We start from the raw sequence: 16,379 nt of genomic DNA, 5'->3' as shown, positions 1-16,379 counted from the left end.
AGCATCACAAAAATTATTCATTTTTAACAAATAACAGTTCCCACGTCAGCTCGGGACTTCTGTTTTGGGATTGGACACTGACTTGCGCTACGACACTATGTATGTTATTTTTATAATTAACTAGCTTTTACCCGCAGCTTCGCCCGCGTGGATTTAGCGCCATCTACAAAAAGCGACGAATAATAATTTAACGCCATCTAAGAAAGAAAACGACAAAATTAGCACCACCTTTAAAAAGCAACGAATTAAACGCAACCTACAAAAAGCGACAAATTTAGCGCCACCTATGAAATACATACATACATACATAAAATCACGCCTCTTTCCCTGAGGGGTAGGCAGAGACTACCTCTTTCCACTTGCCACGATCTCTGCATACTTCCTTCGCTTCATCCACATTCATAACTAATGAAATAATACAGGTTTATCGCAAATCCCATGGGAACTATAGTTTTTACCGGGATGAAAGGTAACCTAATGACCTTCTACAAATTCAAATTCAAAATTTTCATTTCGCTCAATAATTGTCAAATCTTTTCGAATTAGAATAAATAGAATAATTTAGAATAATTTTTTTTTTTTTTTCTACAGATTCTTAATTATATATAAGTGATATTTTCAAGAAGATTAATCCAGTAGATAACCTGATGAAGAGGTAACAAACAAACAAATAAACTTACATTCGCATTTATAATATTAGTTTGGATGGCAAAAAAATCTGGATTAGATTCACATTTTCACGCGTTCACGAAAATTGGACCGGAAACTTGTAACTCGCTCACTCCCCGACCTCACACTAATGTAACCAAAACCAAAGGCATCCCTCTTAGGGCTCTGAAACTGATCACTGACGGCCATTTTCCCTATGACCAGTTCGAAGAAATCATTTCTCTTCAACAGTATATTAGACGTGCCGTGTGGTTCCCGGCACAAATACAAAAAAGAATTGGACCATTCCATCTCTTTTCCATGGATGTCGTAAAAGGCGACTAAGGGATAGGTTTACAAACTTGGGATTCTTTTTTAGGCGATGGGCCAGCAACCTGTTACTATTTGAATCTCAATTCTATCATCAAGCCAAATAGCTGAACATGGCCATTCAGTCTTTTCAGGACTGTTGGCTCTGTCTACCCCGCAAGAGATATAGACGTGACCATATGTATGTATACATGTATGTAATATATTAGGCAACAGGCCTTTTCATCTATGTTTTTTTCTTATATTTGAGAGAAAACAGAGTCGTTTCTGTCCACATACAGTCCAACTTTCATTACCCACAAAGCAATTTGGACAAACATTGGAAGAGTGAACCAAGGGTAAAGCTTTCACCAGATCCTCTCCTAATCCTTGGCTAATCACATATCAAAGAAAGAACAGCCACATTATCCAACTCTACTGGGAATGGCTTTCCATATCTTGGTCATCCTTTTTGGTGAAATATCAGTTGGTCCGAACAAAAATTCACTAACAAAATTTGGGCCCAATGAAGTCAGGACCGCTGCCCGAGGTATTGTCAAAATTAGGCTTTTTAACGGAGTGACGGTGATGCCAGCCATCTGGGCACATGTTCCTGTGATGTGGACATCGTCGATCCAGAACTGGGGGATGGACTGGGCGATTCTGAGAAGCTTGTGGACGACATCCTGAGAATATAATATAGCCCATCCTGCAAATGATTAAACACTGTAAGCTTAACAAAGCCAAATAAACAGTAATGTAGCTAATTTTACTAATTTAGTGGTATCCCCGTGTGGTTCCTGGCATTTTAGAATAGGTCAAGCTCTTATCTTTCCCATGGATGTCGTAAAAAGCGACTAAGGGATAGACTTATAAGATTTGCATTCTTCTTGTAGGCGATGGGCTAGCAACCTGTCACTATTTGAATCTCAATTCCACCATTAAGCAATACAACTGAATGTGTTCTTTCAGTTTTCTTAGACTGTTGGATCTATCTACCCTGTAAGGAATGTAGATGAGATTATATTTATGTAGCAGTAGAATAAATAATGTATGTTATAATGTACTTGTACATACATAAAATCACACCTCTTTTCCGTAGGGGTAGGCAGAGACTACATATTTCCAGTCACCTTGATATCTGGTCATTTTTTCTTTTGATATTTGTATGAGATATTAAATCTATTTGTTATGCTTCTTTTAATTACAAGAGCTCAAACATTTTTTTGTGGCCATTCCCAAGGGAGTGAAGCCCTGGACTACCGGTATTCCTTACCTGCACAATAAGCAGGATAATATCGATCCGGGAATTCCTCAACAGAAACCCTCCACTTTGACCTGCTTGACCTCTGAACCAGTGTATGTTCCAGCAGTTGACAAGTCATCAGCCCTCTCGCGCCCCATGGAGACAATTGTCGGGCCAAAAACATCCTCAACCCGTGCGAATTCACCACCATATCATCATCAGTCTTCAAAACATATTTCGCAGCGGGACAATGATGAGCGACCCATTTTAAACCCATCACATGTTTATATGTCATGTTGTGATACGCATCTATAAAGTTACCTAATATCACGTCACCGTAAATGGCACTCTCGTTGTACGTATCATGAAATGTTCCAGAGCTTTTGTTCTGTTCACCAAGCAAGAATAATACTTTGGTAGAATCTATTTTACGACCCCAAGTATTTCGAATTACCATTCGGTGCTGATAATTTGTGGGTTTTGAAGATACTAACACTATGAGGAGTAGGCCTGAAGAGTATTCCTTGCAAGGATCTGGGTTCAAGAGGAATTTAAAGTCTTTTATGTCAATCAGTTGCCTGTAGACATCGTCTGTAGCCGGTAATGTCGCATTGTAGGGGCCGAGTAAGGAGAATTTTGGATCGGCAATTCGGACGATCGGCGGCTCGGGATTTTGATAGTCATAATACTCGAAGAAATATAGACAAGTGAAGAAGACGATAAGGTACTTGTGCAATGTTAATATATCGTTCTTTCTGATCATTGTACTTTTTAAAACTTACTTCTATTAAATATAAATAAACAACATTTATTTTTATCTTTTCTTCAATTACCTAATTCATATTCCCTTAATTACTGTATTACGTGTATAAACAACTGAGTTCCCATTTTTTGTAAGACGAAATCTGTTCAGTTTATTTCCGTTTTTCATTTAGGTACCTATCCTAAATTATTTATTTTTGTTACAACATTGCATTGCGGTTGTTAATTATTTGGGACGTCAAATTTTACATTGACACAAGAACTACAATTGACACTGACAATAGCGGTGATATTTTTTAAGACAGACTATAGGTTAAGGTCAAAATTCGGGATTACTTCAAAGAGTATGCAATCATTGGTTTGTTAGTAAAGAAAAATCGTATTTAGCTAGCCTTTGTCAAGTTTTATATAACCTTTGGTACCAGCTGCTAACTCACTTCCCGCGCTGATTGTAAAAGTTAATCAAGTGAAAGGTTAATAAACTTGGGATTCCTCTTTTAGCCTAATAACTATTTGAATCTCATTTATACGGTTAATCCATAAAGCTGGCCTGCAGTCTCTTCAAGACGGTTGGCTCTGTCTATCCCATAAGAGATGGATACGTATGGATTACATGTATGTATGTAATTTCAGGTAAAATAAAATTCTTTGATACAAAATATACTGTATTTCTGAATTAAACTAAAACTACATATTATGTAAAATAAAATTAACTAATGATCGGTTGGTCGCATAGTTTTGAAAAAACTAAAGAAATAAGTACCTATCGCAGGCATTGAAATCTGAGTATTGTCATATTATAATCTTAATAGAGTTTACATTCCCGCCAAATCGTCGACAATATCCTAGTAGGTAAAAGCACGACCTTCTTAATTATATTAATGGACTTGGTTAATCATTAAGTAGGTGTCTATTTAAAAAAAAAATAAGTTAAATCTTTTTCAACCAGAGTTGTCAGAAGATTTCTTTCTCATATAAGGTCTACTTTAGAGGTTATATTTGACTTACTAAAAATCAAAGTTGTCTTTTAAAGTTCAACTGCCTTTGAGATCAAATCGTTAATATCATCTCTTCAACTATTTACCCTTCAATTCTTCTTCTATATCCTGCAGAGTTTTATCTTTAGTTTCTGGCAGAAGAGTACCCACGACTATCAGACAATAGGTTAATATTACGGCGTACAGAAGATATGTGCCGTAAATATGCAAAGAGTTGAATAATACTAAGACAGTCTTCAAATTTCCGAAGATATTCAAAGAAAAGAATACCATGGTAATACTTCCACAAAGACCTTTGTATTCCATCGGATATAACTCACCAGCCAAAATAAATCCCAAAGGAAGCGCTCCTGTTGCTATAGAAAACATCTGGACATGAATCAATGATATACCAATTATTGGGTGGTCGAAAGACAGCCAGCTGTTGTCCCTGGCGCAAGTATACGCAGCTATTGTCAAAAGCGCTATTATGTTTAGACTTATCGTTGAAAATAACACTACTCTCCGTCTCAAGGTCTTAATGAATATCATGCCAATTATGTTCCCTAAAACTCTATGCAATCCTACTAACACTATCATTAGCGGAATATTAATTCCATTATCTAAACCTACGACCTTTTCAAATATATTTGTCGTATAAGACGTCAATATATTCATGCCACTCCAATGCGCCATCGCAAAAACATGGAACATTATCAACAATGGCTTGTAAAACTCTTTCTTCTTCCAAATTTCTTTCAAATAATACATCTTGGATAATATCTTCTCAGTCACCGTCTGCACCTTGGTCACTTGTTCCTTCTTCGCTAATATTAGTGTCGCTATCATCTTCTCCAATTCTTCATTCTCCGTATTACCTCTCAAGTATACAAACACTCTTCTGCACTCATCATACCTTTCTCTATCAGCCAAATACGTCGGTGATTCAGGAGATAATATAACAAGCAGCATAGCAACAGAAACTATGCCTATACAGACAAACGCACAGGTTTTCCAATGCAAGTACACTCCTAAGGTTTGGATCGCAAATACTCCAGCACTGATTGAGACAGATATGGTCATTAAGAAGAGGCCTCGGTTTTTGGGGCTGGTGTATTCTCCAATGAGGACAGGACCAAGGGCGCCGATCATTCCCATCCTGATGCCTTGGAGAAGACGTGCCAGATAGAGAACTGTGACGGAGCTGGAGAAGACGATGCCAAGCCAGCCGGCAGCTGCGACGACCAAGCTGCAGAGATTGGCCTTCCGTCGCCCAAATGTGGTCATGATGACAGGGACGATGAAATTGCCCAGGACAATGCCGATCCCGGGTAATGACGCTGAAAAGGAAACATAACGTAAAATTAAGTGGACCTTTATGCCTCCTTCTCCTTCCATTTCTTTCCTTCCTAAACAAGTAGGTACGTAGGTACGCTGTAAAACGCCAGGAGGTCAATAATTAATCTAGTCGAATCGGTACGAGATTTACCGTATAAAAAATTGCGCACCATTATGAAACTGTACTTTAAAATTTATCTTATCTTTAACTTTTGCGGCGAAGATTTCATCATCTTATTTTAATAACACTCACGAGACTATGGTTCCGTGGAATGACAGTCAATAATAGTCCATAGTTTTATCGTTGGAAATTAATTTAAGTACATACATGCATACATAAAATTACGCCTCTTTCCCGGAGGAGTAGGCAGAGACTACATCTTTCCACTTGCCACGATCTCTGCATACTTCCTTCGCTTCCTTTAATTTGAGTAGCCCAAATTAATTAAAGATTAATTATAATTTTACCCACTCCTAGATTGCAGTCCAGGTTAAAGTCAGGGAACACCGCAAGCAGAGTCAAACACCAGTGGAGTGATGATTTAGATTGATGTATTGACTTAATTGATTACAATCACAAATATTAAATTAACGTAGGTATCTTGATCAAATTAAGGACGTCCTGGTAAAGGGTCAAGTCAAGAGTACCCGAAACCGCCGAGCTTGCTTCATGCAAGTAAGAGTTATGAATGTGGAGGAAGTAGGTATGCAGAGATCGTGGCAAGTGGAAAGAGGTAGTATCTGCCTACCCCTCCGGGAAAGAGGCGTGATTTTATGTATGTATATTAAATTAAGTAGGTACCCACTTAATATTTCTGAATCTATAGTGAATGATGCGTATACAAGATGTAATGCCCCTGTCATTGAATGTAGTATGTACACACTGCTGGTGTACCGACTAAGGGATAGGCTTACAAACTTGGGATTCTTTTTTAGGCGATGGGCTAGCAACCTGTCACTAGTTGAATCTCGATTCTATCGTTAAGCCAAATAGCTGAACGTGGCCATTCAGTCTTTTCAAGTCTGTTGGCTCTGTCTACCCCGCAAGGGGTATAGACGTGACCATGTGTATGTATGTATGTAGATACTAAATAAATAAACTAGATTATTGACGACAACGGAAGCCTCTTCAGCTCCTCTTATCTTACCTATCCAAGAAGCAGACGTGTCATTGATAAGGATGGGGGAGTTCGGGTCTCGGAGTTGGGGCAGCAACCCGGTGGTGAACCCAGTCACCAGGCCCAGTCCAGACATGTTCAATGACACACCGGCTGTCACGAAACACTGGAAAAATATTCATACAGGTATTGTTAAAAAAAGGAAAAAATATGGTGATAAAAGTCTGCTTCTAAGTATGCTATTTTCGGGTTATTGTTGTTAGATTTTTTGTTTTAACGAATTAAATATTATATCTAAGTTAAACTCAAACCGAAACATAAAGAACCTGTTTAAAAAATACAATTAAATAAGAAAAATTTACGTTAAAATTTAAGCAATTAATACATATTTAATGATAAATTTATATGTTGTGCCAAATAACCATAATTTGTGCTGTAAATACATATAGAATAGACTAAAATAAAGTAGATAAGGTTAAATATAAAAATATACAGTGCCGTGTGGTTCTCGGCACCAATATAAAAAAGAAAAGGACCACTCCATTTCTTTCCCATGGATGTCGTAAATAGGCGACTAAGGGATAGGCTTATTAACTTGGGATTTTTCTTTTAGGTGATGGGCTAGCAACCTGTCACTATTTTGAATCTCAATTCTATCCTTAAGCCTAACAGCTAAACGTGGCCTTTCCTCATATAAGTCTTTCAAGACTGTTGGCTCTGCCTACCCCCTAAGGGATATAATCGTGATTGTACGAATGAATGAATGAAAACACACAATACTTACTTGGATTAGAAATGGGCTAAAACGCGTTTTCTTACAATCGTTCATGTTCATAACAATTTAAAAAAAAATTACCACACACTTTAGATCTTAATAAATACACAAATGCCTCATATTTTCACAGCCATTATTTATATGATTTTATTATTTTTCTAAATTATACAATTAAATAACCGCGAAGAGGCAGCGCCGGCGCAGCTACGCATGGTAACAAAGTAGGCATAATGATTTTCAATATCATCTTTATAACATTTAAGCTGCGATTCCTTTGCTGCGTAGTTTAGATAACAGATGAGAATCACGTATTGAAGGTATTTTTTTTAAACTTGTACCAAATTTAATCAATGTCCGAAATTTGAGTGTTTTGATCTAAAAATGATTTTGCCTTGTTTAAAGAATTATGCCAAAATGTACAAATTCGAATAATCATACAAATATTATACATGTAAATGCGAAAGTTTGTATGTCAGGATGTCAGTATGGATGTTTGTTACTCTTTCACGCAAAAACTACTGATCCGATTACGATAAAATTTGGTATGTAGGTAGCTGAAAACCTAGAATAATACATAGGCTTCTTTTTATCCCGGAGTTCCCGCGGGATTGATAGGGTTTCCATGCGGACGAAGTCGCGGGCGGCCTCTAGTATAATATGTAAGTAGATTCAAAATTCACTTATTTTTGTCAAACATAAGTTACATATAGTGTAGTTTGTTCCGCCGCTTCTTCACATGCGCTTTGGAACCGGTATCTAGTATTTATAATTAGATTTAAGTAATGTGACGTCAATAAGTGATATGTGTAACCAATTTTAAAAATAAATCTATTCTAAAACTAGAATATTCCATATTTATCAGCACTAAGTAATTTCAGATTTTAATCAATTTGTTTTCTTATGATCAATTATTTATGTTGCTTTTAACAATGTCATGTCGTAATCTATTTCTTAGTATGCCGTAACAATGGAACGTCACCTTAAAACAAACTTAATGATTTATGAATACGAAGATAAACTAGACCTTCGCAATTCAGGATAGTTATATAATTAGGATAACTTTATGTAGCGTTTCAGCTATGAACGGTGTAGTGTACTGTTTAATGAACTCGCAATGGCTTTATGAAATACATACATACATACATATAGTCACGTCTATATCCCTTGCGGGGTAGACTGAGCCAACAGTCTTGAAAAACCAATAGGCCACACACACACACACACACACACACAAAGAAACACAGACAATGTTCTATCTGAATGCTCAGTCCAAACGTCTGGGTGCAAAGATTGAAAATCTATACCAAGCTGAGGAGTTTGATTGTTTGTTTGAATGCGCTAATCTCAGGAACTACTGGTTTGAATTGAAAAATAATTTTTGCGTTAAATAGACCATTTATCAAGGAAGGCTTTAGGCTATATAACATCACGCTGTAACTATAAGAAGCAAAGAAAAAATGTGAAAAAAATACGGGGAAAATTATTCATCCTTGAGGGCTTCAATAATGTCCAAAATAACTATTCCACGCGGACGAAGTTGCGGGCACAGCTAGTTTGGTATTAAATTTTGTCGAGGATGCCTCGAAATTCCCGGGGGAACAGAAGTTATAGGGATTATTCGATTTATGTGGGAGGACCCGCGGAGGCTCTCTTTTATATTATACTAGCTGTGCCCGGGACTTCGTCCGCCTGGAATAAATGTTTGTGGCATCAGTGAAGCCCTCAAGGATGAATAGTTTTCCCCGTTTGTTTTTTTTCAAATTTTCCATTAGTTATTCCATTCTTCACTCCTTATAGTTGCAGCGTGATGTTTATATAGCCTAAAGCCATCCTCGATGAATGGTCTATTCAACACAAAAATATTTTTTCAATTTAAACCAGAAGTTCCTGAGATTAGCGCGTTCAAACAAACAAACTCTTCAGCTTTACAATATTAGTATAGATTTTGTTTTGAGCAGTTCGTGGCTGCTGAAAATATATATTTTTCAAATATTCGCTTTTATTTGCGATTTTGCGTGGAAGTCTGTCAAAGGGACCTACTACTTGTTTCCTAAAACAACATATACTTATGTTTTCTATAAAACCACCGAAATAAATTGCATCTACTCGTAGAAATCTTAGGAGATTTTAAACAAAAAGTCTTCATGACTAACATGTGCAAACAGACAGGAATTTCAAATGTTTTCCGTCTATTATTGCTGAAATTGTTTTTTTTTTTTCAATTTATTGTTCTTCAATATAAATTTTAAGGGATCATACATTACTTAATAATAAAACAACACATCCATATAAAATTTAACAAATATGTAAGTATCTTAAAATTACAATTTTATTTAAAAACCCGTGGTCCTATACCTTATTGTTATTAAGTTTCTATACAATTTTAGTGTATATGTAAATATAATAGTCTTTTAAAAATAAATTTACTTTCACAGTGTAGTGTGATAAACTAAGAAGAAGACAACTTCTTTCCTCTAAAACCTTCTTCTATATCCAACAAGGTTTTATCTTTAGTTTCTGGCAGGAGTACTCCAACCACTACCAAGCAATACACCACCACGCCAGCGTAAAGGCAGTACGTGCCAGATATACCCCAAGTGTTAAATAGTAAAAGAACAGTCTTCATATTGGAGAAAAGGCTAAGAGAATAGAAGATCATGCTGATGCCTCCACACAGGCTCTTATACTCCATCGGGAAGAGTTCCCCGGCCAGAACAAACGCTAAAGGAATCGCTCCAGTAGCTACAGAGAACATGTGAATGTGGACCAGAATTATACCAACAGCGGGCTCGTCAAACGGCAGATAATTGTTGTCTCTCGCGTAAGTGTAAGCAGCTATCGCGAACAGGGCCACAACGTTCAAGCTGATAGTCGTAAACAACACCACTCTGCGTCTCAAAGTCTTGATGAAAACCATCCCAACTATGTTCCCTAGGACTCTGTGAAGCCCGACTAACACTATCATCAGAGGAATGTTGATTCCTGCATCCAAACCGACCACTTTCTCGAACAAATTTGTCGTAAATGACGTCAGTATATTTACTCCACACCACTGAGCCATTATAAAAATATGGAACATTATCAACAACGGCTTAAAGAACTCTTTTTTCTTCGAAGTCTTCTTGAAATAATCAAATTTTGACAACAACATTTCTTTCATCATGTCCGTTTTAATTATTTGCTCCTTTTTCAGTAACATTTTTGCCGCTATCATCTTCTCCAATTCTTCGTTCTCCGTATCACCTCTCAAGTAATTAAATACCTTCCTGCACTCATCATACCTCTCTTTATCAGCTAAGAAAGTTGGTGACTCAGGGGACAATATCACCAACAAAACCGTTAACAGAACTATACCAATACAAATTAACGCGCAAGTTTTCCAATACAAAAATGCTCCTAAAGCTTGGATTGTGAAGATTCCCAGGCTGATATTGACTGATATGGACATGAGGAAGAGACCTCTGTTCTTAGGGCTGGTGTACTCTCCAATAAGGATAGGACCAAGGGCGCCAATCATGCCCATTGCAATGCCTTGGATGAAGCGGGCCAGGAGAAGGATGGTGACGGTGTTGGAAAATACGATGCAAAGCCAGCCGGTTACTGACACGGCCAAGCTGCATAGATTAGCTGTTCTTCTTCCAAATTTGCCCATGATGCTGGGAGCGATGAAATTGCCCACGATGATGGTGAAGCCGGGTAGAGAGGCTGCAAGATAAGATGATTCGATTGAACAAGTGTATATTAAAACTAGTTCTATTGAATACAATAAAATTTCTGCGGTGGATGTATATGTTTGTTTGTTAACTCTTTGTTCGTGTACATATTGTATATATGTACATATTTATTTCTCTTTTTGTATTCTTCGTATGTAAATATGTATTGGCTGACTTATCCCAATTGAGATTATATATATATCACTAGCTTCCCCCCGCGACTCCGTCCGCGCGGATGTCGGACTTCGCGTGGATGGTTTATTTCTTCATTTTGAGTAACTCTGACAATGACAACTTATAAATATCTATTGGACCCAATTACGGCTAGGCCTATAATAATTAAGGAGATCCCTCTATTGAGCTACTGCTGTTGAGCTCGCCTTCTGTAGTAAGTATGTTTTTCATAGTAATTAGTACCGGCCCCGTGTGCCGCAAACGGTTCAAGCTGAATCCGATTTTCGGGGCAGCAGGTTACGGCGCTGAATCCACTGCGGGTAACGTAACGTGTTTTTGCGGTTCTACAGAACAACGTCTATGGATAAACTGAAAAATTAAGACTTTTTTCTTCGTATTTTCCAGGATAAAATGTATCCTATTTTATGCCCAGGATAATAAGGTATAATTATACCAAGTTTCATCAAAATCGAACCGTTAGTTTTCACGTGATGCCTGAACATACAAACAGACAGACAAAAAATTCTTTAATCACATATTTGGGTTTGGTATCGATCCAGTAACACCCCCTGCTATTTATTATTTCAATATTTTCAATGTACAGAATTGACCCTTCTACAGATTTATTATATGTATAGATGCGAAAGTTTGTATGTCAGGATGTCAGTACGGATGTTTGTAACTACTGAACCGATTACGATGAAATTTGGTATGTACGTAGCTGAAGACCCAGAATAACATATGGGCTACTTTTTATCCCGGAGTTCCCGCGGGATTGATAGGGTTTCCATGCGGACGACGTCGCGGGCGGTCTCTACTTTAAAATAACCTGATTTTTTATCATATGAAAGTATTTCGACTGTTTCAGCTACATTTTAATGAGTTTGTTATCATTTGTGTAGCTGGTACCGCTTCGTCACGCAGAAAATCTTCACTTTATCAAATGTAACCACTTAATGATATGCAATATATAAATAAACTTATCTTACAACTTGTGAACATCATTTTTATCTTATGCGGTAACCGAGTATGGCAACCTTTGTCATTCACAGGTAATTCTCGATTTGTTATTGGGTATCTAATAAAAAAAATGAGCACCTGGATATAAAAGTTCAGATAAGTACTTAACCATTATTTTTATACGTACTCTTCTTGATGTTATTCCAGCCCCCGTAGCGACTAACTAGATAAAATGCCTAGTGAAAATGCGTGAAGGCACAGGTTGGAATCCCGCCTTGGCCATGCACCAATGACTTTACCTTTCACATGTACCAATTATTAAATTTTCGAAGAGGTTTGAATTACCAATGCACTTATGGTGAGGGAAAACATCGCGAGGAAACTTGCACATTCAGGCCACTGAATGTGTAACCTTGCTCCAATATGCACACATTTTAACCATACACTTTATCAATTCGACCACCCACGCTCTCTAATAATATTGAGACTCAGATGTATGAATTCCTACATACATATAAAAATGTCCATATCTATCCCTTGCGGGGTAGACAGAGCCAACAGTCCTGAAAAGACTGATACGCCAATATCAGCTGCTTGGCTTAATGATAGAATTGAGATTCAAATAGTGACAGGTTGCAAGCCAGCCGCCTAAAAGAAGAATCCCAAGTTTATAAGCCTATCCCTCAGTCGCCTTTTACCACATCGATGGGAATGAGACTGAGAAGTGGTAATATTCTTTTTTTTCTGGTGCCGGGAACCACACGGCACCAATAAAAAAAAAACACTTGAATTCCTAACGGAAACATATCTCACCTATCCAGGATCCAGTTGTATCATCGATTTGTATGATGGAGTCGGGTCTCCGCAGCTGTGGCAGTAGACCAGTGACGAACCCCATCACCAGCCCCATGCCCGCCATGTTGAAGGTCACGCCGGCACTCACGAAACACTGGAATTTATTAAAAACATACATACACATGGTCACGTCTATATCCCTTGCGGGGTAGACAGAGCCAACAATCTTGAAGAGACCGGTAGGACAAGTTCAGCTATTTGGCTTAATGATAGAATTGAGATTCAAATAGCGACAGGTTGCTAGCCCATCGCCTAGAAAAGAATCCCAAGTTTGTAAGCCTATCCCTTAGTCGCCTTTTACGACATCCATGGAAAAGAGATGGAATGGTCCTACTCTATCTATAGTGCCGGGAACCACACGGCTTTCATTTGATAGCTTTGTTACGATAATAGTTTATATTAATGCTACCTCTTACCCGCTCTACCTCTTATTTATTAAAAACATACATACATACATACATACATACATATCATCACGTCTATATCCCTTACGGGGTAGACAGAGCCAACAGTCTTGAAAAGACCGAAAGGCCACGTTCAGCTATTTGGCTCAATGATAGAATTGAGATTCAAATAGTGACAGGTTGCTAGCCTGTCGCCTAGAAAAGAATCCCAAGTTTGTAAGCCTATCCCTTAGTCGCCTTTTACGACATCCATGGGAGAGAGATGGAGTAGTCCTATTCTTTTTGTATTGGTGCCGGGAACCACACGGTTTTATTAAAAACACAGAATTTATTATGGGTTGCACCACCTTATATTAACTGAATTCGAAAGAAGTTTGTTTGTTTGGTTTTCGCGATAACTACTGAACCATACATTCTGAAATTTTCTTCAAATTTTTAGTATAAAGTAATAACTATAGTTTCCGTCGGTTTTGCGAAAAACCTGTTTCTGTTTTTGTAGTAGGCTACTGAAGTCGCGGGTAATAGCTAGCATTAATATAAACTATTATCGTAACAAAGCTATCAAATGTAAGCCGTGTGGTTCCCGGCACTAATAGAATAGGACCACTCCATATCTTTCCCATGGATGTCGTAAAAAGCGACTAAGGAACTAAATAAGCTTGAAATTCTTCTTGTAGACGATGGGCTAGCAACCTGTCACTATTTGAATCTCAATTTCAGCCATACAGTTGAACATGACCTTTTAATCTTTTAACATTGTGGGCTCTGTCTACCCCGCAAGGATAAAGATAGATGGCGTGCATATAAAGGTGCATAATCCAGACAAAAACAAATCTAGCGAATGTATAAATGTATTATTAAAAGTCAAGAATTTCCTATTTATCTGAAGTCAAAACCTAATAATTGATACAAAATTTCATCAAAGTCGGTGTAGAGGTGTTCTTATCATAATTTTACTATGAAACTATGGATAGCAAAAATACTTTAAATACAATAATCAATTGGCCATTGGACAAGAAAAAAATTTACTTACTTGAATTGCAAATGGGCTTATTCGTCTATTCTTGGACTCCATTTTGTTTAATTTACAAACAAAAGACTACAAAAATAAAATTAACTAATAACGTTCATTAAATACCTAGTTCGTTAAAAAGTATAAGAAATATATAATTTAATTTGTAAAAAATTATATTGAGCAGATGTCATTTCGCGAAATCTTATAAACACTGCAAGCGTTAGCTACATTTAGCTATTATATGTTGTGGTTAACAAGATAAGGCCGATCGTCCACTTCTGTGTTTCAAAAGATATGCACGGTAAGCTATACTGAGCGTTAGGTAACCCAAGAAAATATTTTAAGCGATTTACTGTATTTTACTTTTCTTAATCTAAAGTCAAAAGTTATCGTTGCGTTTTAAATTATACGTGGGCGTTTTTATTCAATAAAACGGATGATATGTTTAGGATTTCTTTCAGCCAATCACAGTGGAGTAATCACTGAAAGTGGCGCGGCACCTGGGCTAGTTTTGAAGCCAGCCCACATGATATACTTCCTTCTTCCTCTTGGCTTTAGTCCCAGTTGCATCCTCGCCAGACTGAAGATGGGGGTATGCCTCCGGGGTATGCCTTTGACCATGGATCCTGGACTGGGTGAGTCAGGTTTTTACACGAAGCAACTCCTATCTGACCTCCGCAACCTTTGCAATCTAATCCGTATTGGATCGACCATGGTTACACATCCAGTTGCCTGCATATGCAATGCAGGTTTCCTCACGATGTTTTGCTTCATCGTAAAAGCTTCGGTTAAGTTTCAAACCAATGTACATAACTTTGAAAAAAGTCATTGGTGCACGGCCGAGGTGGGATTCAAACCTGTGCCTTTTTACCACGCGCATTTTAACCGGGCACCTTACGATCCGACCACCGACTTTCGATGATAGACTTTATGACTAAATAATTAATAAGTGCCTTTTCAATGTTTCCTAAGTAACTCTAATGTTTATGTGACTCTAATGTCATGAAAGTTAATGTCGAAATAAAAGATGAAACTATAAATTGCCTCTGACGTACTGTGTACTACATAGTACTTACAGCGCGAAGCTACGCTATAATTTGTGCACACCAGTAGATTATCGCCTTTATCCAAACTTAACGTGCTACTGACTAAATGAACATATCATCAATATCTTTTTAACCCTCATCGCAAAAAGAGGGGTTTTAATCGTTTGATGAACTTTTGATTAGTAATAAATTAAGTTTGTGTTACAGTGATTACGAATACATTTTATTCTCAATAGTTTCATACATACATGCATACGGCCACGTATCGGCTATATCCCTTGTGGGGAAGACAGAGCCAACAGTCTTGAAAAGACTGATAGGCCACGTTCAGCTACCTGGCTTAGTGATAGAATTGAGATTCAAATAATGACAGGTTGCTAGCCCATCGCCTATAAAAAGAATCCCGACTTTGTAAGCCTATCCCTTAGTCGCCTTTTACGACATCCATAGGAAAGAGATGGAGTGGTCTTATTCTTTTTGTATTGGTGCCGGGAACCACACGGCACTAGTTTCATAGAATTCATTTCATTTCATTGTTTTTATTAGTCATAGGTTGCATCAGAATCATTGTTTATGGCACCTACTCGGTACCTATACTTAGTATAGTAACGATTATAAAACCTTAGTGATAGTAAGCAGCTGATATTCTCTCTTATCAACTCATAAAAGTTGGTCACCATGGGATTCGAACGCCATACCCTATAGCTTAGGAATCGAATGACACAACCACTCTGCCAACTACGTTCTATTTATGAACATTTATCAATTATTTCCATAACTTATGTAATAATACGTATCACTCGTTAGTAAATACGCAACATGAAATTTGTTTAAAGGCGCTATTCCATTGCTGCGCACGATTATTTATTAATTGACAAGTAAAACTTTTTCTAACCTATCACGTTTAATTTTTTATTAATACTTTATCCAGAGACTTTCATGGAGATTTTCATGGAATTTTCATTTCACGGAAAAATGAATTATTTTTCGTTTAGGCTCGCTCATTTAATAACACTGGCACATATTATCAAGTCTCCGT

General features: G+C 37.4%; 3 protein-coding genes across 3 annotated transcripts; all 3 read right to left on the bottom strand.

The window, feature by feature from the left end:
• Nucleotides 1–93: 93 nt before the first annotated feature.
• On the bottom strand, nt 94–3,191 carry LOC106139640 (beta-1,3-galactosyltransferase 5). The gene is made up of 2 exons (XM_013341122.2): nt 2,234–3,191; nt 94–1,666 (listed from the first exon to the last, which is right to left on the bottom strand). Exons 1-2 carry the CDS (start codon nt 2,964–2,966, stop codon nt 1,383–1,385), a joined length of 1,017 nt encoding a protein of 338 aa, XP_013196576.1. The 5' UTR covers nt 2,967–3,191; the 3' UTR covers nt 94–1,382.
• A 452-nt stretch (nt 3,192–3,643) lies between these two features.
• Nucleotides 3,644–7,464, bottom strand: LOC106139643 (facilitated trehalose transporter Tret1). Its single transcript, XM_013341126.2, has 3 exons — nt 7,183–7,464; nt 6,429–6,564; nt 3,644–5,282 (listed from the first exon to the last, which is right to left on the bottom strand). Exons 1-3 carry the CDS (start codon nt 7,231–7,233, stop codon nt 4,042–4,044), a joined length of 1,428 nt encoding a protein of 475 aa, XP_013196580.1. The 5' UTR covers nt 7,234–7,464; the 3' UTR covers nt 3,644–4,041.
• Nucleotides 7,465–9,480: 2,016 nt separating this feature from the next.
• LOC106139642 (facilitated trehalose transporter Tret1) lies at nt 9,481–14,514 on the bottom strand. Its single transcript, XM_013341124.2, has 3 exons — nt 14,313–14,514; nt 12,834–12,969; nt 9,481–10,878 (listed from the first exon to the last, which is right to left on the bottom strand). Exons 1-3 carry the CDS (start codon nt 14,352–14,354, stop codon nt 9,623–9,625), a joined length of 1,434 nt encoding a protein of 477 aa, XP_013196578.1. The 5' UTR covers nt 14,355–14,514; the 3' UTR covers nt 9,481–9,622.
• Nucleotides 14,515–16,379: the final 1,865 nt, after the last annotated feature.

The sequence above is a fragment of the Amyelois transitella genome, chromosome 25 (assembly GCF_032362555.1).
Source record: "Amyelois transitella isolate CPQ chromosome 25, ilAmyTran1.1, whole genome shotgun sequence".
NCBI classification, from domain to species: domain Eukaryota; kingdom Metazoa; phylum Arthropoda; class Insecta; order Lepidoptera; family Pyralidae; genus Amyelois; species Amyelois transitella.
The sequence above is the reverse complement of the archived record's forward strand: the minus strand, read 5'-3'. Positions and strand labels throughout refer to the sequence as shown.

Excerpts from the sequence above, each read along its gene's own strand:
- LOC106139640 (XM_013341122.2), bottom strand. The coding sequence starts at position 2,966 with ATGATCAGAAAGAACGATATATTAACATTGCACAAGTACCTTATCGTC. Across the intron at positions 1,667-2,233 it reads TTATCCTGCTTATTGTGCAG|GATGGGCTATATTATATTCT; the intron begins GTAAGGAATACC and ends AATCATTTGCAG.
- LOC106139643 (XM_013341126.2), bottom strand. The coding sequence starts at position 7,233 with ATGAACATGAACGATTGTAAGAAAACGCGTTTTAGCCCATTTCTAATC. Across the intron at positions 6,565-7,182 it reads TTAGCCCATTTCTAATCCAA|TGTTTCGTGACAGCCGGTGT; the intron begins GTAAGTATTGTG and ends ATATTTTTCCAG. Across the intron at positions 5,283-6,428 it reads CACGTCTGCTTCTTGGATAG|CGTCATTACCCGGGATCGGC; the intron begins GTAAGATAAGAG and ends TTTCCTTTTCAG.
- LOC106139642 (XM_013341124.2), bottom strand. The coding sequence starts at position 14,354 with ATGGAGTCCAAGAATAGACGAATAAGCCCATTTGCAATTCAA. Across the intron at positions 12,970-14,312 it reads TAAGCCCATTTGCAATTCAA|TGTTTCGTGAGTGCCGGCGT; the intron begins GTAAGTAAATTT and ends AATAAATTCCAG. Across the intron at positions 10,879-12,833 it reads TACAACTGGATCCTGGATAG|CCTCTCTACCCGGCTTCACC; the intron begins GTGAGATATGTT and ends CTTATCTTGCAG.